Genomic DNA, 24,228 nt, shown 5'->3' with positions numbered 1-24,228 from the left:
TGTTTTTCCCCCTTCTTTGCCCTTAATTCCTAAACGGTTTGAGCCATTACCCCCCAAAGCCAATTCTAACCATCCCTTTGTGGTATGGAAACTCATTGTACAATTTCAGAGAGATCCATACACCGTTCCACAAGTTATTGTCTGAAAACTAGAAAAATGCTTATTTGGGCCCCTAATTCCTAAACTGTTAGGACCATAACACCCAAAATCAATCCCAACCTTCCTTTTGTGGTTATAAACCGTGTGTTTAAATTTCATAGATTTCTATTAATTTATACTAAAGTTATTGTCCAGAAACCAAGTGTCTTTGGACGATGACGACAACGTGATCGCAGTCGTATAAAAAGAAATTAAATATCAATTAAAAAAAGGGGGGGGGGGGGGGTTCCAACTACCAACCCACAGAAAACCCCTCACCCCCCACACCTTGGATCCACCAATGCAAATTTTAGCAAATTTTCTGAATTTTGTTTAATAAAGTTAACCAAGCAGACATACATTTTGGGAACATATTGACCCAAACATTTATATTGAAAGAATTTGAAATCCAATTATGGTGCTGAATGTCTTCCAGAAAAACAACAATTAAAAAAAGCACCATAGCAACAACATGTTTTTGGAAACATTAGGACCCAAATATTGACACAGAAAACCCCTCACCCCCCACACCTTGGATCCACCAATGCAAATTTTAGCAAATTTTCTGAATTTTGTTTAATAAAGTTAACCAAGCAGACATACATTTTGGGAACATATTGACCCAAACATTTATATTGAAAGAATTTGAAATCCAATTATGGTGCTGAATGTCTTCCAGAAAAACAACAATTAAAAAAAGCACCATAGCAACAACATATTTTTGGAAACATTAGGACCCAAATATTGACATCGAACAATAGAATTTCAAAAGGATGTGATTCTTATTTTGTTATAGGTGGAGTATGATAAGAACCATTGTTTGGCCCCTGAAATTGCAATAAAATGCTTCGCTGAGCGCAGCTGGATACGACCGCAGAGGTCCAACCCTGAAGTGTTGGGGCGAAAATGGACACAATATTCACGCTTGATACAGGTCTGAATTTGGATTGTAATTAAATTTGTCTGGAAGTTACAAAAATGCTTATTTTAGCCCCTAATTCCTTAACTGTTGGTACCATAACCCCCAAAATCAATCCCAACCTTCCTTTTGTGGTATTGAACCTTATGGTAAAATTTCATAGAGATCCATTCACTTAAACTAAAGTTATTGTGCAAAAACCAATGTGTCTTGGACATCGACACCATTATACCAATATACGACCGCAAATTTGTTTTGCTATCGGTCGTATAAAAATAGTAAAATTATTCCAGCCTTTCAAGAAGTGAGACAGATGAATGTATAATGAATATCTGATTGATGTTATTTTGTAATTTTAAATACTTTTCAGATTTTTCAAGTTCTAGGGGCAAAAAGTGGACTTATCATACCTGTTCCTTTCCTTGGGGTCTCTCAGAAGACTTAGAACAATAATGATTTGGAAAAGAACCTAGCAACCATATATTTTTGGAAATTTTATATTAAAACCTCATGAACAGACAACATAAATGATATACAGCTAAATCTCTGAGTGACTCCCCTTTATTTTCTCATTTTATCCTTGATGAGTTATTGACACCCTGGGTTATATGTATTTTTTAATTTTTTTCCAGATGGGGTCTAAAGAGGTTTTCTGTATATTCCTGTTTTGTAAAGCTGCACCAAATAGTAAATATATTTGCTATATAAATAAAGTGATTTTTGGGGTATGTTGTATGGGACTTCATAACAGCAATGCCTGTTGAAAGATTTTTTTTGTCAATATTTTTAGTGGAATCTTTTTTCTTGGTATGAAGGAATCGAGCAAAGAAATATTTCTAAATTAGGCCTTGGATTCTGTCATACAGCCATACTTCATTTCATTCCAAGTAGAGAGTTGTCTCATTGGCAATCATACCACATCTTATTTTTATATAGCAGAATTCTGTAAAACTGAGGAATTCTGAATCAAGATATTTGGGACAATTTAAACATTCAGAGGAATCTCATTATCTGCAAATGTCACTATATTGATTTGGAAAGAATGCTTTCACAGAGGCATGTTGGTAAACTGCTCAATACCTTTTAGAATGTTTTATATAACACTGCATATTTTTTATCGGTGATTCTCCAATATACAAATTTTATGTGTTCTCAACACAATACAGGATAGAAATGCTAAGCAGGCCTTGAATTCTACTTGTTTATAAGCTGTTTACAAATTATTTTTCAGTCCTATAAAATCTATTACTATCCCTCTTATATTGCAATACATTATTTTGAAGATATTTAAGATAAATAAACTGTTAACACAGAGATATGTCTCGCCTTTTTGTACTTTTGATAATGCAAATGTTGAAATTAAAATAGCAATACTTTAACTGAAGGTACATGGCAAAACAATCTCCATGGAAATGAGATGTGCCAATGCTAATACAACTGCATACCAAATACCATAGACTTATCATAAGTTGTTCCCTTTCAATAAGTCACAAAACTCACAAAAATCACAAACTAATACATGTAAACTAAGCAAAAGTTTCAAAGTCAATAGACCATGACTGAGGGGGCAGGGTCAAATAATCTGCATGGAAATGAGATGTGCCAGTGCTAATACAACTGCATACAAAATATCATTGACCAAACACTAGTGGTTCACCTTAAACTAGACCTAATTACAAACTAATACATTGTTGACAACACCGCCGCTGCCAACGTCGGAAACAGCATACCTATGTCTGGCTTTTTGACTCCATCAAGGTGAGACAAAAATGTGCATTTTGGACATGCAGCTTATGTCATGAAATATCAGGAATCTGTATTTAAAATCAAATAATAACAATTAAATAACTTTTTATTATTTTAATTTAAAAAATCTTGGTGGGACCTTCGGATATGACCAATCTTTCAAACTAGCAAAACCTGTTCTAACCGGTTCAGGAGGTGTTTCCCTGGCAACACGAATATTTTCCACATTTTGTAAAATTTCTTCTTTATTTAAACCGTATTCCTCAATTTCTTTCTCTATGTCTTCCAGAATCTTCTCTTTATTCATCAAATACTCTTCTTTCTCACGTTCCAGTACTAGGCGTAATTCTTCTTCTTTTTTATTCCTTATATCATCTGAAATGGTCTGATTTTCATTTATTCTATTCTGTCTTTTACTAACACGCACTGTTTTCTTTGCTGGTATATATCTAATCTTTAATTCTTTTAGCAACCAAATAAATCGTTCATAATCTTCAGCTCTTAATTCTTTTAAAAATTTCTTTCGCTTTGCAATACTCTCATTTAGTACTGATTTATTTTTCTTATCCTGAAAGTAAACAATAAAACATTAGAATTATAAGTGTGGTTTTGTCAATCCTGGATTAGTAACTCATTTTGTTTTGAAAAGGGTTGCATCAAGCCAGGAACATGATTTGCTTTTCAGATTTTTTCTTAGTAAATTCTTTTTTTTTATTTCTCCACCTGAGGATTTTGGCTGATTATTTCTCTTTAAAGGAGAAGTGATGTTTCTCTATTGCAGTCTTTTGCTTATTTTTGAATCTTAATAACACATTACAAATCTTCTTCAAAAAGTCTGTTTTTTTTTTATTTGGGAATAAAGTTTTGCGGTGTGAGCTAATTACAAAATTACAACTGTTTGTGTCTCACCACCAATAATACTTTCATGGTTAACATTTGCTATGAACTATAATAGCGAATATTACATTTTTATTTAAAAAAAATTATTTAAGTTAGTTAAGATTTTATAAAAAAAATTATTCATATTTTTTTGTACATAAATTTCTATTTTAGTAACAGTGGCCTGGACACCAGAGATACTAGTATATATTCTGAAAGGACCATTTCAAAATCATTTCATTTATTTATAATTGCTAAACTTCAGAACAATAGACAATTATATGCATTTGACCACTGTTCTATTCATAGTAACAGCAGTTATGTTAGTAGGTCAGAAGGCATAATAGACATAAATCCTTTTAAATAAATTCTCTATGGATAATTTTAATGTATAGTGGCCAAGTCGTTTCCTAGAAAACACTGGGCAAGGTAAACTAGAAAGTATTGGGGGATATTCTGCTTTAACAGTTTTTCTTCATTTACATGGGAATCTTGTTTTAATTTTTTTAGATTTATGCACAGTATGTACATATGTATTAAAGGTATCATCTACATATTGGACTATGTATGGTCCACACATACACATTTACTGGTACGAGTTGAATAGTGTGAATATGATCTAGAACATGTACATTAATAACAATCTTGAAAACTTACTGCTGTTCTTTCTAGACAATAAGGTACCATCTTTCTTATGGAAATAGTAAATTTGACAACTGCAATGAAAATCAAATCATGTTAAGACTTTAATAAATATTAAAAAGATATAGTTCAGCGAAAAAGAACGTCACACTAAACTCCGAACATGTCTTGTTCTTTACAGTTTTCAAACTTTGCCTTTTTATTTTATTTTGCTCAGAAATATTTTGGTCCAACATGTTTACACATGTTATTTTTACACAAACGTTTCCTGGAAGATTAGTTGATAGCATACATACTTGATTCAAAAAATTAGAGTTTTATTCACAATGTCGATTTTGTTTGGCAAAATTCAAAACTGTTGAGCCCAAAACACTATACTTCGTATGCATACTACCGATACAATTTAAGTTTAGTTTGAAATAGACCACAGAAAGTTGAGGTTTAATGAACAGTGTCAAACAGGAAGTAGGGAAACAGAGTTGTTGTTGGTATGTTGACAAAACTGCTTGATTCAATAAAAAAGAAGTTGTTTTATTTTGAACATGTTCAATGGATTTTCCCTTTTGAATCTTAGGCTCACAACACAAAAGCTAGAAGTGATATTGATGGCATTTAGTTAAATATTGAAAATGTTTTTTAGAACATGAGACTATTTTAAAATCAAAGGTGTCGCGCATTCCTCTTTTGAATGATATGCAATTCCTTAAAAGCTCTGATTAATTTTACTATCCAAGCAGAGCACACAAAAAAATCCTATAGGACGATTGACATATCAAAAATAGAAAATAAAGAACAATAAAAAAATGTCGTGAATATCTGCTATAAACTCATTCAAGGTGAATATCTGCTTTAAAATCGTTTATGATAAAATTCAGCTGACAGATTTTACAAATAAATGGGGAATGTGTCTGATGCCCCGCTTGCATATAACGTTATAAAGGGTATAACTCAAGAACTGTAAAAGTGACACTACCCAAATTTGTACTTGATCTGAGTTTTGTGGTAATAAGCATTGTGCATAAGTTTCATAACATTTGGTTGAGACAAAGTTAGAGAACAGAAACAAATATTTCAGAAATTTTTCCATTTGTAAAGGGGCACAACTCTAAAACGGTAAAAGTTACGCCACCAAAATTCAAACTTGATCTGTGTTTTGTGGAAATAAGCATTGTGTATAAGTTTCATAACATTTGGTTGAGGCAAACTAAAGTTGGAGAACAGAAACGAAAAATTCAGCAATTTTTCCATTTATAAAGGGGCATAACTCTAGAATGGTATAAGTGACGCAACCAAAATTGAAAATTGATCTGTGTTTTGTGGTAATAAGCATTGTGTACAAGTTTCATAACATTTAGTTGAGGCAAACTAAAGTTAGAGAACGGACACGAAATATTCAGCAATTTTTCCATTTTTAAAGGGGCATAACTCTAGAACGGTAAAAGTGACGCCACCAAAATTCAAACTTGACCTGTGTTTTGTGGTAATAAGCATTGTGTGTAAGTTTCATAACATTTGGTTGAGGCAAACTAAAGTTAGAGAACGGAAACCAATTTTGGGACGTACAGACGGACAAGGGTAAAACTTTAATGCCCCTTCCGCTACGGTGGGGGCATAAAAATTGTAGATGTTGAGTAAAATTGTTAAGAGACAATTTGTTTATGGGGGAAAATATGAAAAACCTTTTTTAAGCATTTTTGAACATGTATATTATTCCGAAAATAGAATGGAATAATGGCATTCTTTAACTTGATAGTTCAGGGGTTAGTTGTTTCAATTTTTTAAACTGAATTAATATAATTTAAAAAACTAACAGTTCCTTACAGGATGCAGTAACAAAAAATATAAATGTTAAATGTACTAGGTCCAATTTTGTTACTTACTTTTCCTCTCCAATTCAGCATTAGGCCCAAATAACTCATCAATCTTTTTCATCAATTCGTATTCTTTGTGAAATGAGCGTTCTTTCTGCAACAACAAAATTGTAATCTGATAATATATTTGTTCCTTTATGATTACAAAATAATCTGCCTTTTTTGGGTTTAAAACAGTTAATTAAAACTTTTATATCAAAATAGTCACATATTTTACATATCACAGCTAAAACACTACTCAAGAGCTTGCATCAACAACTGATACAAGAACATATAATATTGTACAGATGATGATTACTGTCACATAAGCTACTTCATCAAAAAAACTTTCAGTTTAAATCTATGTCTGTGTAAATTTGTGTAATTTTACAGTCACCATAACCTCCCAGAATGTTATCAACCATGCACTACTTGTCTGAACAATGACACATTAAACTTAAATGGTTCTATTTTCTTCATACCGAGCTTGTATTACCAATAGCATCAATTGAATACACAACAGGACATTTTTACCCTCCTTCACGACCTTACATGAATCATGATTTTAGTTTTGATTTACATGTATTACTGCCAAATCTGCATTTCCAAAAAAATACAAAAATAAGCCAGCCAGACAATTTTCATCGTTTTTTATATCTTATGCTTTTTTAACGGGTACATACCGGCAGATTTTATTTATGGGAAGGTCAACTTGGTTTGTCAAATAATATGGGTACTACCACATCTGACCAGAAGAGAGATTCAGAATCAACTAAGTGTAGGAAGTAATCAAAATAAATGGGGAATGTGTCCATGGGACACTGATGATGCCCCTGCTTGTATAAAACGTTAAAAAAGGGACATAACTCAAGAACTGTAAAAGTTACACTACCCAAATTTGTACTTGATCTGAGTTTTGTGGTAATAAGCATTGTGTATACTTTTCATAACATTAATTAATTGAGGCAAACTTAAGTCAGAGAACGGAAACGAAAAATTCAGCAATTTTTCCATTTGTAAAGGGCATAACTCTAGAACAGTAAAAGTGACGCCACCAAAATTCAAACTTGTTCTGTGTTTTATGGTAATTCGCATTGTGCATAATTTTCATAACATTGGTTGAGGCAAACTAAAGTTAGAGAACAGAAACGAATATTTCAGCAATTTTTCCATTTGTAAAGGGGCATAACTCTAGAACAGTAAAAGTGACGCCGCCAAAATTAGTACTTGATCTGTGTTTTGTGGTAATAGGCATTGTGTATAAGTTTTATATCATTTGGTTGAGGCAAACTAAAGTTAGAGAACGGAAACCAATTTTGGGACATACGGACGGACTTACAGACGGACAAGGGTAAAACTTAATGCCCCTTCTGCTACGGCGGGGGCATAAAAAGTTTGATCCATTAAATCATTTGAAATTTTTTATGTTTAGACCATTGTTATATTACTTACTGAGTCACAAAACTCCAAACTGAGGAGTCTTTTAACAGTATCATCTACACTGTAAATATAAACAATTATATACATTACTGAGTCACAGAACTCCAAACTGAGGAGTCTTTTAACAGTATCATCTACACTGTAAATATAAACAATTACATACATTACTGAGTCACAGAAATCCAAACTGAGGAGTCTTTTAACAGTATCATCTACACTGTAAATATAAACAATTACATACATTATTGAGTCACAGAACTCCAAACTGAGGAGTCTTTAAACAGTATCATCTACACTGTAAATATAAACAATTACATACATTACTCTGAGTCACAGAACTCCAAACTGAGGAGTCTTTTAACAGTATCATCTACACTAAATATAAACAATTACATACATTACTGAGTCACAGAACTCCAAACTGAGGAGTCTTTTAACAGTATCATCTACACTGTAAATATAAACAATTACATACATTACTGTGTCACAGAACTCCAAACTGAGGAGTCTTTAAACAGTATCATCTACACTGTAAATATAAACAATTACATACATTACTCTGAGTCACAGAACTCCAAACTGAGGAGTCTTTTAACAGTATCATCTACACTAAATATAAACAATTACATACATTACTGAGTCACAAAACTCCAAACTGAGGAGCCTTATAACAGTATCATCTACACTGTAAATATAAACAATTACATACATTACTGAGTCACAGAACTCCAAACTGAGGAGTCTTTTAACAGTATCATCTACACTGTAAATATAAACAATTACATACATTACTGAGTCACAGAACTCCAAACTGAGGAGTCTTTTAACAGTATCATCTACACTGTAAATATAAACAATTATTACATTGGTTGCAATGAATTATATTGATTTCCCAGTGAAATAAAAACCGATAATTTCACATGTGAAATAAACGTGGTTATTTCACTCCTCTGACGTCATACAACAATAGGCGTTGTCAAGACGTCGATAACGTCGGATCAAAACAAATTGTGAATGCGTAGAAAAAGATATAGTTCCTTACAGTTTCTACTTTAATTTCATAAAAAAGCCATTTGCCAATGTAATAAAAAGAATAACTAATCAAAGAATTCAAATATCGAAAAATATTCAACTCGTGACCGAACAACACTGATAATTAACTCATGCGCTACGCGCATTCGTGAATTAATGTGTTGTTCGGTCACTCGTTGAATATTTTTCTCTATTTGAATTCTTCGATTAGTTATTCTATAATTACATACATTACTCTGAGTCACAGAACTCCAAACTGAGGAGTCTTTTAACAGTATCATCTACACTGTAAATATAAACAATTACATACATTACTGAGTCACAGAACTCCAAACTGAGGAGTCTTTTAACGTGTCACAGAACTCCAAACTGAGGAGTCTTTTAACAGTATCATCTACACTGTAAATATAAACAATTACATACATTACTCTGAGTCACAGAACTCCAAACTGAGGAGTCTTTTAACAGTATCATCTACACTGTAAATATAAACAATTACATACATTACTGAGTCACAGAACTCCAAACTGAGGAGTCTTTAAACAGTATCATCTACACTGTAAATATAAACAATTACATACATTACTCTGAGTCACAGAACTCCAAACTGAGGAGTCTTTTAACAGTATCATCTACACTGTAAATATAAACAATTACATACATTACTGAGTCACAGAACTCCAAACTGAGGAGTCTTTTAACAGTATCATCTACACTGTAAATATAAACAATTACATACATTACTGAGTCACAGAACTCCAAACTGAGGAGTCTTTTAATGTGTCACAGAACTCCAAACTGAGGAGTCTTTTAACAGTATCATCTACACTGTAAATATAAACAATTACATACATTACTCTGAGTCACAGAACTCCAAACTGAGGAGTCTTTTAACAGTATCATCTACACTGTAAATATAAACAATTACATACATTACTGAGTCACAGAACTCCAAACTGAGGAGTCTTTTAACAGTATCATCTACACTGTAAATATAAACAATTACATACATTACGGAGTCACAGAACTCCAAACTGAGGAGTCTTTTAACAGTATCATCTACACTGTAAATATAAACAATTACATACATTACTGAGTCACAGAACTCCAAACTGAGGAGTCTTTTAACGTGTCACAGAACTCCAAACTGAGGAGTCTTTTAACAGTATCATCTACACTGTAAATATAAACAATTACATACATTATTGAGTCACAGAACTCCAAACTGAGGAGTCTTTAAACAGTATCATCTACACTGTAAATATAAACAATTACATACATTACTCTGAGTCACAGAACTCCAAACTGAGGAGTCTTTTAACAGTATCATCTACACTGTAAATATAAACAATTACATACATTACTGAGTCACAGAACTCCAAACTGAGGAGTCTTTTAACAGTATCATCTACACTGTAAATATAAACAATTACATACATTACTCTGAGTCACAGAACTCCAAACTGAGGAGTCTTTTAACAGTATCATCTACACTGTAAATATAAACAATTACATACATTACTGAGTCAAAGAACTCAAAACTGAGGAGTCTTTTAACAGTATCATCTACACTGTAAATATAAACAATTACATACATTACTGAGTCACAGAACTCCAAACTGAGGAGTCTTTTAACGTGTCACAGAACTCCAAACTGAGGAGTCTTTTAACGTGTCACAGAACTCCAAACTGAGGAGTCTTTTAACAGTATCATCTACACTGTAAATATAAACAATTACATACATTACTCTGAGTCACAGAACTCCAAACTGAGGAGTCTTTTAACAGTATCATCTACACTGTAAATATAAACAATTACATACATTACTGAGTCACAGAACTCCAAACTGAGGAGTCTTTTAACAGTATCATCTACACTGTAAATATAAACAAATACATACATTACTGTGGATTCATTATTATGTGTGGGTTACCAATTTTCATTCATTTCCTTGGTAAAGGGAAATCACAACATTTAACTGTTCCACAACAAATCAAATGTCTATTGGCTTGTATACAAAACATTTGCGAATCTACAAAATAATATATCAAGGAAAACATCCATAGTTATATGAAGGTTTAGTTTTTTTATCTGGTGTAACTTTGAAAACATGTAGATATAGACAGAAGATTAGATAAGACCAATTTACGTATACATTTCCATAACTGTTTAACAAGTTTGAACAACTTTAAAAACAATTGCAAAATTGATAATTATTACTATTGTTATAATCTTAGACATTTATTTAATCTGTAGTAGACAGTCTTTAACTGTATAAAAGGCCAGTGGAATTCTTAAGATTCCTGATTCTTTAATATTTGTGAACTTTTACTGCAGATGATTTCAATTCTTTTGCAACAAAATGTTTGAGAATTTTCCAGGACATTTATTTATTTTCAATAAGATATACTGACAATCACAGTGTTTGAAAAAATGTCTTGTTTATGAAAAACATAATTATTTAACTTAGTCATATTAACTATAATCTACAAGGACCATTACCACAATCTGGTCTGATGAGAATGATATCTTGGGTTGCTATCAACAGTTTTATATAAAGTACTAAGAGTTATTCCCAAAATAAAAATTGCCTTGGAGGTAAGCCACTGCTTATCTAATAATTGGTGGAGAAGTTTCATGTCTTTTTTTGTAATTGATAGTTAGAATTTGCTAGTTAGCTTTCCATTAAAACATGTTCAATAATCAAAATGATATTAAAAATTAGTAGAGATATAAACTTTCTGGGTTTTTTTGTAGGGAAAATTGAAAACTAGTTAATAACTACTTAAGCTCATTTCTGAGCCGTAGAATGAGACTTTTTCAGAAAAAACTAGGTAAAAATCTATGAAATTCATGCAGCATGACACATATTTTGTATTATCTGAAATGTGCCTGTATTGTGTCTACATGGGTGTACACATGAACTGATTGCAGATTTTTTCATCTTGGGAGAGGGCAATTTTTTTTATCATTTTTCTAAGTGCAGAACATTTTTAGTATGTTAAACTTACACAATATTTTTATTTCACTAAAAACTAGAGAATATGCTGATGCCAGTGATATCTTGTTTTAAACAAGTAATTATATAAACCTCCACTTAGAGGTCACTTATGCATGGTCCCTCAAAGTATGACATCAAGTATAAATAAATTGCTTCGCCGAGCGCAGCTGGATACGACCGCAGAGGTCCAACCCTGAACAGTTGGGACAAAAATGGACACAATATTCACGCTTGATACAGGTCTGAATTTGGATTGAAATTAAATATTTGACAAATAATAGGTTTCTGACACAGAATAGCTGTAGTCAAAGAACTTAGAATTAGTTATATGATTTGAATTTATATTCAATTTTTTTGCTTTTGTGCAATACACTGTGCCTGTGCGAATTGATCCCCCCCCCAAAATAAATAAAAATTAACCCATTTTTTTTTTGCTTTTGTGCAATACACTATGCTGTTGCGTATTGACGTATTGACATATAGAAATTATATTGTTTAATTTCTGAAATTACACTGCTTTTAAATTGTCCATAAACCAGGAAACCCTTGTTTTTCCCCCTTTTTTTGCCCCTAATTCCTAAACGGTTTGAGCCATAACCCCCCAAAGCAAATCCTAACCATCCCTTAGTGGTATGGAAACTTGTGGTATAATTTCAGAGAGATCCATACACTTAAACACAAGTTATTGTCTGGAAGTTACAAAAATGATTATTTTTGGCCCCTTTTTCCTTAACTGTTGGTACCATAACCCCCAAAATTAATCCGAACCTTCCTTTTGTGGTATTGAACCTTATGGTAAAATTTCATAGAGATCCATTCACTTAAACTAAAGTTATTGTGCAAAAACCAATGTGTCTTCGGACTACGAGGACGACGACTCCAACGTCATACCAATATACGACTGCAATTTTTGCGGTCGTATAAAAACTGTTGATTGCACCCTTGGGCATCCAAGAGTGAAAGAAATTGATATTTACTTCCCTTTCAAAACCTTATATTTATAAAAGAAGATTACTAAATATGTAACATACAACATTATTATTTTACGAAGTAATACTAGTACAATGCAAATGTGATGAGCCATGTCCATCTCTAATTTTTGGACATATGGATTTTATCTGAGACCTTTCCTTCTGGACTCTTTACAGACTGTTTTATGATTTACTTATCACTTACTCTTCTAAACCTCCAATTTCTTTGAATGGGAAAAATAATTCCTCTTTGTTAACCTTATCTGTTTCCTTTACCAAATCACCTACATAAAAAGAGAATTATAACTTTTAATTAACAATTTAATAAGATGAAGAGGAACAACAAACCATAATAAAAGTGCAAAATAACATGCAGTGTGACCAGTGAAGTGTTAATATAGAACATGCACTTTTTGTGGTAATTTCAAACCAAAGGTATTAAGACAACTCAATCCATATTACTTCTGTTGGTCATACCTAAGAGTAATCTGACTGAAATACAGATCCTGTGTCCACACTGTACTTACATTGGTCATACCTAAGAGTAATCTGATTGAAATACAGATCCTGTGTCCACACTGTACTTACATTGGTCATACCGGGTACCTAAGAGTAATCTGACTGAAATACAGATCCTGTGTCCACACTGTACTTACATTGGTCATACCTAAGAGTAATCTGATTGAAATACAGATCCTGCGTCCACACTGTAATTACATTAGTCATATTTTTTATTTTTTTTATTTTCTGTATAATAGACCTTTTCCATGTTTTTGGGATCCTATGGTTTTGTTGCTATTTCAGATGCTGCTCTTCAAAATTTGGATGTAAAAATTTGATTGGTTGATGAACATATTAAAATATCAGAACAGAAAGTAGAATGGTACGTTGTCAGATCCATGTAACATGTGTAAGCACATGTACAGTGTGTACAAAGGTCTATTGACGTATTGTTATGGGTTACCTAAAACTTCATGACATGGAGAATTGCAGAAGACTATAAAAAAACCAACATGGATCACTCTCATAAGCTATTTTCAGCCATGAATACATGAATGACTATCATTAATGTGAAAAGGTGTATATGGTGAGGATATACAGTTTTAAATTAACTGTAACTTATGTAATAATTTATTATAGTTACCTGAAAAGTCAAAATTAAGTACCATCCTTTTTCTTGCATAAAATCTGACTTGAGATTTAATTTGTACACCTGAAATTGAAATGTTCAATAGTTGATATCATGTTGTAATATTTTAATATTTATAGAAACACCAAGGATCATGTGTTGACAAACAATGCAAGGGGAGATTGATCAAGTGTATTACAACAGTGAGAATGCAAAAAGGCTTTATTTACATAGTAATTGGCTTTAAACAGCTCCTTATATTTGGAAATTGTAAGAACTACAAACAATTGGAAAATACAATCCCACAGCAGACTATTCAAAGGGGTAAACTGCAAAAAATCTGTATCCAAATCCGACTTTAAAAAAAGAAATTTCATTTTGGTCCTTTTGTTAGATTTAACATGCAAACCTCTCACTCCCCAATTCTATAGATATTGCAAAGCACGTTTTGCTTCAGGAAAAATAGAATGCACAATGTAATTGTGTAAGAAAGAGTTTATAGAAGTTTTATTGAATTAAGGTTGTGTCTATAGGTGGAGTTGTGGAAACAAGACGTCGAACCCTTTTCTAGACATGTCAATGCAAGTGTACTTTTTATAATGGGATATTCCAACTATCATTTGAATAATAAATTACAATAGGTGTACATCATTAGATACTGAATATTTAGTAAAAGTTACATTGAAATCAAGTGTCTAATTTACAAGGAGTTGCAGAAACAAAGTGAGAATGAACACAATGATCAATATGTATACTGCTTTTTCAATATATAAAAGTCCAAATCAAATTAAGTGAAAACTATCATTTTTTTTTATCCAGGTGATCTCTAGTTTTGAACAGGTTGGACCATGCTACTTTTTTTTACCATTTCAAAACATCTTATAATGGTAAAATAATAAAGTGTAAAAATTTCAGGATGATCAGTGGACTAGAACTCAAGATGTACCATAGTTTGTTTGATTTTGATCAAATTTTTGACATAATATAGGTTTCCGACACAAAATAAATGTGGTCAAAGATCTTAGCATTAACCATCAAACTCAATTGCAGTCTTCCCTTTGTAGTAAAATTCCTTTGCAACCATATCAGCCCATTTAAATACATCATAAAGGTATTAAAATAGAAAATGACAGCATAGTCATGGCTAAAAATAAACAAAAAATCAGCAACATTTTACAGTAATATCTAAAAATAAAATTCCTTTGGAACCATAAAAGCCCATTTAAATTCATCATAAAGGTATTAAAATAGAAAATGACATCATAGTCATGGCTAAAAATAAACAAAAAACCTTCATCAGCAACATTTTATATTGGCAAATTTCCAATGGAGTTTATTATACTAAAAGTTATTGGCAAATTTCCAATAGAATTTATTAATACTAAAGTTATTGGCAAATTTCCAATATACATAATTTAAAACCAGTGTAGCTGAGATATTCAAATGAGTTTGAATTACAACCTAAATAAATTTGCAACCATAAAAGCCCATTTAAATACATAATAAAAGTATTAAAAAATTTAAATACATCATAAGGCTATTAAAATAGAAAATGACATCATAGTCATGGCTAAAAATAAACAAAAAACCTTCATCAGCAACATTTTATATTGGCAAATTTCCAATGGAGTTTATTATACTAAAAGTTATTGGCAAATTTCCAATAGAATTTATTAATACTAAAGTTATTGGCAAATTTCCAATATACATAATTTAAAACCAGTGTAGCTGAGATATTCAAATGAGTTTGAATTACCAACCTTACACTGCTTTAAATTATGTTTTGTACTTAATTGTCCATAAACCTGGAAACCCTTGTTTTCCCCCTTTTTGCCCCTTATTCCTTAACGGTGTGAGCCATAACCCCCCAAAGCCAATTCTTACCATCTCTTTGTGGTATGGAAACTTGTGGTATAATTTCAGAGAGATCCATACACCATTCCACAAGTTATTGTCTGAAAACTAGAAAAATGTTTATTTGGGCCCTTTTTTGGTCCCACATTCGTGTTGGGACCAAAACTCTCAGCATATCAAAGAACCCCCATAATTAAATTTTTAATGAAATCAAACAAAGTTTAATTTTGGACCTTTCGGACCTCAATGTGGATAAATTTTAAAACGAGGCCTAACATCCAAAAATCTAAATACATGGTTAGATTCAGCATATCAAAGAACCCCATATATTCAATTTTTGTTGAAATCAAACAAAGTGTAATTTTGGACCCTGATTTGGACCAACTTGAAAACTGGGCCCACAATCAAAAATCTAAATACATGTTTAGATTCAGCATATCAAAGAACCCCAAGAATTCAATTTTTGTCAAAATCAAAATAAGTTAAATTTTTGACCCTTTGGACCTTAATGTAGACCAATTTGAAAACGGGACCAAAAATTGAGAATCTAAATACACGGTTAGATTCAGCATATCAAAGAACCCCAATATTTCAATTTTTGATGAAATCAAACCATATCATTATTATTTGCTTTTATATATAAATCAGAAATAACAAACTTAAATGGAAAATTTAAAAAAAAAAAAAAAGGAAAAAAAGGAAAAAAAAATCACCCCCCCAAATTTTTTGAACTCCCTTATGATTCATCACCCCCAAACTCAATCCCAGCCTTCCCTTTGTGGTATGGTACCTTGCAGTACAATTTCAGAGAGATCCATACACTTGAACACAAGTTATTGTCTGGAAACTAGAATCAAAGTGTTTGTAAGCACTGAAGGGTAAAGATTGCTTTAATTCATCAGTGGGAAGTAAAATTAAACATAGTATTGTTTAAAGCACTGGTTGTAGTTGATTCAACTACAATTATGAACAAAGGAAGATAACTCCAATTCTGAAGATTACTTTAACAATGACATCATTGATATTCTTAGAACAAATATTAGATTCCTGCACCTTGCACAAAGTATGTAATATTCTTGACAAGTATAATATCATTTTGTAACTTGAATATCTGAGCATATATTTCATTGATAGATTTCTGGAAATGTTAATGGATAGGATGTTTAGAATGTTATGATCAATGCACTATATTTTGTGTATCCCAAAAGTAGTGATCAACCTTGGAAGATTTAAACATCAAGTCAGTCCCATAGGGTTTTAATTGCATTTCATGCAATCTTTACCCAAAAATGCTTGTTTTTTGGCACCTTTTTGGCCCCAAATTCCTAAACGTTTAGGGCAATTACCCCCAAACTCAAACCCAGCTTTCCCTTTGTGATATGGAACCTTGTAGTACAATTTCTTAAAGATCCATACACTTACACACAAGTTATTGTCCTGAAACTAGAAAAATGCTTGTTTTTTGCCCCTAATTCCTAAAATTTTGAGGCAATTACCCCCAAAATCAATCCCAGCCTTCCCTTTGTGGTATGGTACCTTGCAGTACAATTTCAGAGAGATCCATACACTTGAACACAAGTTATTGTCTGGAAACTAGAAAAATGCTCATCTTTGGCCCCTTCTTGGCCTCTTATTCCTAAACGTTTTGGGCAATTACCCCCAAACTCAATTCCAGCTTTCCCTTTGTGATATGGAACCTTGTAGTACAATTTCAGAAAGATCCATACACTTACACACAAGTTATTGTCATGAAACTAGAAAAATGCTTGTTTTTTGCCCCTTTTTTGGCCCCTAATTCCTAAAATTTTTAGGCAATTACCCCCAAAAACAATCCCAGCATTCCCTTTGTGATATGGAACCTTGTGGTACAATGTTAGAGAGATCCATACACTAACACACAAGTTATTGTCTGGAAGTTACAAAAATGCTTATTTTTGGCCCCTAATTCCATAACTGTTGGTACGATAACCCCCAAAATCAATCCCAACCTTCCTTTTGTGGTATTGAACCTTATGGTAAAATTTCATAGAGATCCATTCACTTAAACTAAAGTTATTGTGCGAAAACCAATATGTCTTCGGACGACGACGATGTACAATAGTATTATATGTCTCTGATTTTAGTCAACATTTCATCTTGAAGTTTTTTCTTTCAGGCCAAATAAAATATGTGTGTTTCCTGTTACATCTTTGAAAAAAATAGGGTAGATAGGTAGGGAATTTTTTTTATTTTACAATTTTTTTTTTACATTGAGTTTATGGGAGAGAAATTCTGACTTTAACAGTGCTTATTGAAAAATGACAACAACAAAAAATTTAAGGTAGGCTATTTCTATTAGGCTTAAAATATAGGGTAGGTAGGGAAATAGGAAACACACATATTTTTTTATTTGGCCTCAGATATTTCCAGGTTACATAAAAGTACTTTCTTTAGAAATCAGAACAAGTAAAAATATTTATGTTGGAAAATAAAAAGTAAAATTGTCAAAAACATGTAGAATGTCATGAATCCTTAACCTGGCATTGATCAGTCAATCAATCAAACTAAACAATTAAGAAACTGTCAGGTGAACAATAATTCAGTATATAGACGTGTTGATTATTGGTGCTAATTAAACTAGCAAGTATTTATTTTTCATAACTACTTTGACAAATTACATTATTAACTTAACAAACTGATAAGCAAATGTACTGACAAGTCCTTTGTGTAAACTTTACAAACTGTTACATTTTCTGTAATATAGTCTTGATATTCCCACAATGCATTCTTGACAGAAGATGCATTTATGATAATAATATTTAATTGCCTAATAAATGTTTATTAAATAATTCAAATCTTAAAGAAATACATGTACATGTATTACACAATATTTATATTGTGATTAAATTAAATAACCTGGGACTATTATCTTGATTATACTAACATAATAGTCCCAGAAATAACACTCGTTTTTTTCATATTTTTCTTCTTCTTGAAAATAGGCCCAATACACTCTATGGGCCATCATGTAATTTAAGTGAACTGACCTCATGAATGCATGTACCCTAACTCCAAATAATTTTGATGTCTTGAAAGTCTGTTCCTTTGCTTTTTGTTTGTTTTGCTGTGCAAGTATTGATTATGTGTCATAGATGGATATACCCATATCCTTTTGTTTTTCTATTATTTTAATTTTATGAAGGGATGCATCCTGCATCATCACAGCAAATACAATAAAATAGCTGTCAAAGACGTCGTAATTATTTGGACTAATACCCCAAAAAGGAAAAAACTTAGCCAATTTTATTACCATTTTTTTTCAGAAGACAACTTGGAGCTACTCCTTTGTCTTTTTCAATATGGTTTTTCTCTATAATAAATATGCTGTTTGTACGGAAAAGTGTGGATAATGTAGCAGTTGAATTTGTTGAAAATCTATTGAAATGTTTGCATAAATTGGAGAATGTGAGTGTTCTCTGCATGTTTTCAGACACCGGAAGTTTAGCTTCAATAACATGCGCGGACATGACCGGAAGCGGAAATATATTTCTTTTCCCCATGGAAACTAGTACGACAAAGCCAGTCATCCGGGTCAGTTTCTGACAGTTGCCTGACTACCAGATTGTATAAGCCTCCATTTTATTGTTACCTGTTTGTTTTCATTTGGAAAGTTGCATAGATTTGTTTAATTGTAATCAATTTGCCGTCAGGCTGAAAAAAAGTATAAAACAAAAATGTCGCTTTTTGAAACAAGACCAGACAACAGCAAGAAAACATTTGGATATGGAAAGAAGACACCTCCAACAGAAACAAAAGGAAAAAATGCCTTCACAACAATGGCATATATGAAGAACGCAAAGGTAAAACATACTTACTAATAGTTTTATTACTGAGTATTTGAGAAGAAATACTTTACAGTCAAACTATCTTCATACAGTATATAGATCGATGTATTGTATCAGTGTTGTTTGATGGGTCAGAAATATTAGGTTATTTTTTTTTTAAACAACATTGTAATTGGCAGTACATGGGGCACTTTAAATGAATTGGACAGGTTTACTTGTAATTATTTTCACATGGTTTCTAAATTTGTTTTTCATTATATGGTTGTCATTGCACAAAACTTTCATGTTAATCATATTTATGGTAACATTTCCCCCTTAAAAGACCAAGGTTCAAATGAAACTGAATAAAAGTTACTGGCTTTGAAAATTAATATTACTTGAAAGTCCATTCATTTTTATCAAGATCATATTAATTCAGAGGGCATAATGTTGCCTTTTACATGAATGTTATTTTTTTGCCATGACAACATTTACTGAAATCCAAAGTTACTTTTAATCACTAAACTGAATACCTGTTTGGTATAATACTATATCATTAATGAGGATCTACCTTGTGCAACCTTTTTATTACTACAGTTGATCATTTTTTTATTCAAAATTAAAATCTTTATAACATGTATTTAAAGTCTGGTTTTACAATCAACATATAGAAAATGAACTTTTGACTGACTGGTAAAACCATAGAAATAAAGCACAAACAGGATAAGGTTACTGTGTATAAGCTTACAACATTCAGGACTTTTTTTAGCATAAAATGTCAGGGTGCTAAATAAATAAATCTCACTTGCTCAGATGAGTCAATATGAGTCAATATTCTGACAAAATCAATATTAACATAATCAAAGTCTCAACTAATCACTCATGTAAGTGCAGGTTTAAATATAGATTTAGAAATTTCTCCTTTTTTTTGCAATGTCTAATAATATGAGGATTTTTCTACTCAGTTCATAGAAGCTTAATGTATTAAATTGAGAATGGAAATGGGGAATATGTCAAAGAGACAACAACCCGACCAAAGAGCAGATATACATATGCACTTGTCTGACATATTTTTACCTAAAATATGGCTTTCATACATTTGTTACTTTACAATTTTAAATAGACCATAATAGATTGCAGGATTACCTGTTAAGGGAGATATTTTAATTTTGCATTCTATTCTGATCTATTCTTTTACTTTAGGGATCCCAAACCTGATAGGGTTATTCTAACCCTTACACTTAAACCTTAACTTAATGTAGGAAAAAACCTAACCCTGAACAATAAATGAACCCTACCCCCAAAGTAAAAGAAGGCCGTTAAATTTATACTATAGGACACAAGATACAAATGTATTATATTTTGTATATATAATATTGGATTATCATCTCATTCTTACCTCTAAGATCAGGAACACCTATATTTCTTTATATTGTTTTAAAGTTGTATAAAAAAAGTCATAAAAATATTTTATTTTTGCAGCCATCCTTAGAGCAAGTAGGTAAACCACAAGCAGCAGGAGCATTCAAACCAAGACCTGCAGGTCCTACAGCTTTCAGAAAATTTTATGAAAGGGGTGACTTTCCAATAGCCTTGGAACATGATACAAAAGGAAACAAAATTGCCTGGAAGGTAAGATAAATTTTATATAAATTTAACTTGAAGGTGAATTCATCAATCTGTTGAAGTGACTGTAGAAGACATTGTGCTGAATTTTTTAGTTTGCTGCAATCAAGCATCGTAAAAACTCTAAATTAAATTTGACAAGTAATTCCCTGTCTTAGATACATGTATCCTCCATTAGTAATGTGAAAAGTGGTAATGGAATTCACTGTAGTCTGTTCCCAATTCAATTTAACCTTAATAATATTTTTTTTATTTACAGTTTTTGATTTGTGTTAACTGCTGATGAAATTTGTGAAAGCAATGACTTTATAGATACATATTTATTACATGTATTTTTAATTAATAATGTATGTATTGATGATTTTTTGTTGTTGTTTTACAGGTTGAGATTGAAAAGTTAGATTATCACCATTACCTGCCATTATTCTTTGATGGTCTGTGTGAAACAACACATCCATACGAATTCTTTGCCAGACAAGGGGTACATGATATGCTGGAGCACGGAGGTTCAAAAATACTGCCAGTCATACCTCAGTTAATCATTCCAATTAAAAGTAAGTTAATAATAGACCAAAAAAACTACACATGATGATGATGGTCACATCATATATGTTTTCTAAAAGAATTTTTTTAAATAACCATTATGAGGAAAACAAAAGGACATACATTCTTACATTTAATTATTATTTTTAAGTTTATCATTATTTAAAAGGCTTTTTAAAAAGTTGATCATATAATTCAAACTTATTTAGATTAAATGAAGATAATTAACACTTTTAATTGTACAGTGTATATTACTAGCTTCAGGATACAGTCAGTAAGATTGCCTTAACCTGATACTTGTAGAGGCAATACACAAAAACCAGTCTCCTAATTATGTCTAACAGAAAAAATGCTATTTCTTAGGTTATTACTAAATTCAACATGTTTAACTTAAATTAAGTATTGTAAATATTGTCACAATGCAGTATTGTTTAATGTCTCATTTGAGTTTTGTTTTGAATAGATTATTCATTGCTTTGTTCTTTTTCAGATGCTTTGAACATGAGAAACATCCAAGTGATGTGCACCACACTGAAAGTATTACAACATTTGGTAATATCAGCAGACATGGTTGGAGAAGCATTAGTGCCTTATTACAGACAAATCCTGCCTATTTTGAATATCTTTAAAAATTATAACCGTAAGTAAATTTTTATTATATAGATTCTGATAAAAAATACTCTTGTTAGTATCTAGTGATTTACCAGAAATAATGATCGATGGGTAAAAAATACTCAATAAATATTTTGTCTTAAAACACTTGGGAAAATTCAGATCGAATCACTTATTACTTTACCCTGTATCTACTGTGAAAACTCTCCATTAAGTCATAAGATTGATTTCTAGCAGGTTAACTTTTTACTGTGTGTACCCTGCCCCTTTTGATTTCTAGCTGGAGCACTGATGTTAAACTTCAAAAGGCATTGAGGTAAATTTAAAAAAAGGGAAGTGTAGGGTATACTTGTATGTCAGAGATAGAGACAATGATCCAACACGTCTTCAACTCTAATTAAAAATCCATTGATTTTCCAATAATAATTATTGATTAAATTAATCTGGTAACAACCATTTTAACAGTCACAATATACGAAAATACAGAAGTTATTTCCCTTGAATCCTAAGGATTAATTTGAACCAGGCTTGCATTCAATTATTTTAATTTCAAACTTGTCAAAGTTGCTAGGTGAGTGACAATACATGTAGTTCTTTATGGCCATTTGAACTATTGCTTAGAAAATTTGCTTGCAATGGACTTTGAAAATTTTCATTAAATAGACTGAGATTGTACCATCAATGGATAATAAAAAACACAAGACTAAATCATGGCAATAAACAGAAGCAATTGTCCTAAAAGTATTATTCAAATACCAAAACTTATTAATATTAAAGTTTGTTGTCTGCAATACACATAAATTAGATTTATTATGGACCAAACAATACCAAACTATTTGTATGTTTTGTTAAATATTTGGGTGTGAGATAGATAATGTACTTATCATTTTTTGTTTTAAAATTTTCAGTTAACTCAGGAGATGGCATTGACTACAGTCAACAAAAAAGAGAAAACATTGGAGATTTAATACAGGAAACATTAGAAGCTTTCGAGAGACATGGTGGTGAAGATGCATTTATTAATATCAAATACATGGTTCCCACATATGAAAGCTGTATGTTGAATTAGACAATCATGTAAAAAAACAATGGGGGGGAATTTATAAACGATCAGGATTTATACATTTCAGAAGTGTTCTTTTAACCAGAATCAGTTTCCTGGGGAAAAATTGTGACTTAGAAAGGATATTCAATGGACTTAACACCGTGAAACCAAACCAGTTTTGAACCGATATCACTCAGCCAAAGTCCTGTTTCTGTATAGTTAACACATCTTCTCTTTAGCTGTTTATTACAGTATCATTGATGTCATGTGACCTTTTCGTCCAATCATTTAGTGGATGTCTTGTACCAATAAAGCTGATTGTGATATTATGTTTAAACTTTTTTATGTATATACAGACATTGATGTCTTATAAATAAATTATTTATCTGTTACAGTTCTGACTTTCTATCTTATTTCAACAGAGCTTCAGAGGTCTCATGGTTGCACTGTTGCCATGAGTGGGTGGGGTTGTTGGTTTGATTCCCAACCCGGTTAGATGAAAAACACTTCAGATAATGTATAAAGCAGTTTCTCCCTAAAGGATGCACCAACTATTTAGGAGTAAGTCTTCTCTTCTTTAAGAAAGGAATAATTTGTTATGCTGACTGTTACCTTGTGTGATTGCATATATCAATTAAGATAAAGCGTCTGACTGCTCATCAAGTACATGTACAATGATGAATTTATCTATTTTCACAAATTGTGCTTATTTTCAATGACAGTGTCTAAAATCAATCTTTAACAAAGCTTTCTGAGTGAGACTTAGAAAATAATGCTTCCCAAGATGTCTTTTGCATCAACATTTGTTGAAGATTTATTTTGTGATTAGTTCTGGTTAAGGAGAACCACTAATGGTAAGTCAGTAATATCTGGCATGCAGTTGTATTGACATTGGCACATTTCATTTGAATGGAGATTATTTGTCACTGTCCATTCAGTTATGGTCTTGGTATGCAGTTGAACTAGCATTCAAACATCTATTGCATGGAGATATTAA

General features: G+C 31.7%; 2 protein-coding genes across 11 annotated transcripts; one reads left to right on the top strand and one right to left on the bottom strand.

Moving 5' to 3' along the window:
* Positions 1 to 2,902: 2,902 nt before the first annotated feature.
* Positions 2,903 to 19,109, bottom strand: LOC127724714 (28S ribosomal protein S15, mitochondrial-like). Of its 10 annotated transcripts, none has more exons than XM_052231798.1 (7): positions 18,892 to 19,109; positions 13,764 to 13,832; positions 12,825 to 12,903; positions 10,475 to 10,523; positions 6,205 to 6,289; positions 4,340 to 4,398; positions 2,903 to 3,371 (listed from the first exon to the last, which is right to left on the bottom strand). In XM_052231798.1, exons 1-7 carry the CDS (start codon positions 19,106 to 19,108, stop codon positions 2,913 to 2,915), a joined length of 1,017 nt encoding a protein of 338 aa, XP_052087758.1. In that variant the 5' UTR covers position 19,109; the 3' UTR covers positions 2,903 to 2,912. The 10 variants fall into 10 exon arrangements, with proteins under 10 accessions (XP_052087758.1, XP_052087759.1, XP_052087760.1 ...); XM_052231799.1 differs by lacking the exon at positions 10,475 to 10,523 and adding an exon at positions 10,011 to 10,059; XM_052231800.1 differs by lacking the exon at positions 10,475 to 10,523 and adding an exon at positions 9,584 to 9,632.
* A 42-nt stretch (positions 19,110 to 19,151) lies between these two features.
* On the top strand, positions 19,152 to 23,625 carry LOC127724731 (parkin coregulated gene protein homolog). Its single transcript, XM_052231827.1, has 5 exons — positions 19,152 to 19,441; positions 20,888 to 21,037; positions 21,414 to 21,585; positions 22,065 to 22,214; positions 23,095 to 23,625. The coding sequence occupies exons 1-5, from the start codon at positions 19,316 to 19,318 to the stop codon at positions 23,253 to 23,255; spliced, it is 759 nt and encodes a 252-aa protein (XP_052087787.1). The 5' UTR covers positions 19,152 to 19,315; the 3' UTR covers positions 23,256 to 23,625.
* The last annotated feature ends 603 nt before the right edge of the window (positions 23,626 to 24,228 follow it).

Source organism: Mytilus californianus, unplaced genomic scaffold, assembly GCF_021869535.1.
Source record: "Mytilus californianus isolate M0D057914Y unplaced genomic scaffold, xbMytCali1.0.p SCAF_14, whole genome shotgun sequence".
NCBI classification, from domain to species: Eukaryota; Metazoa; Mollusca; class Bivalvia; order Mytilida; family Mytilidae; genus Mytilus; species Mytilus californianus.
The sequence above is the reverse complement of the archived record's forward strand: the minus strand, read 5'-3'. Positions and strand labels throughout refer to the sequence as shown.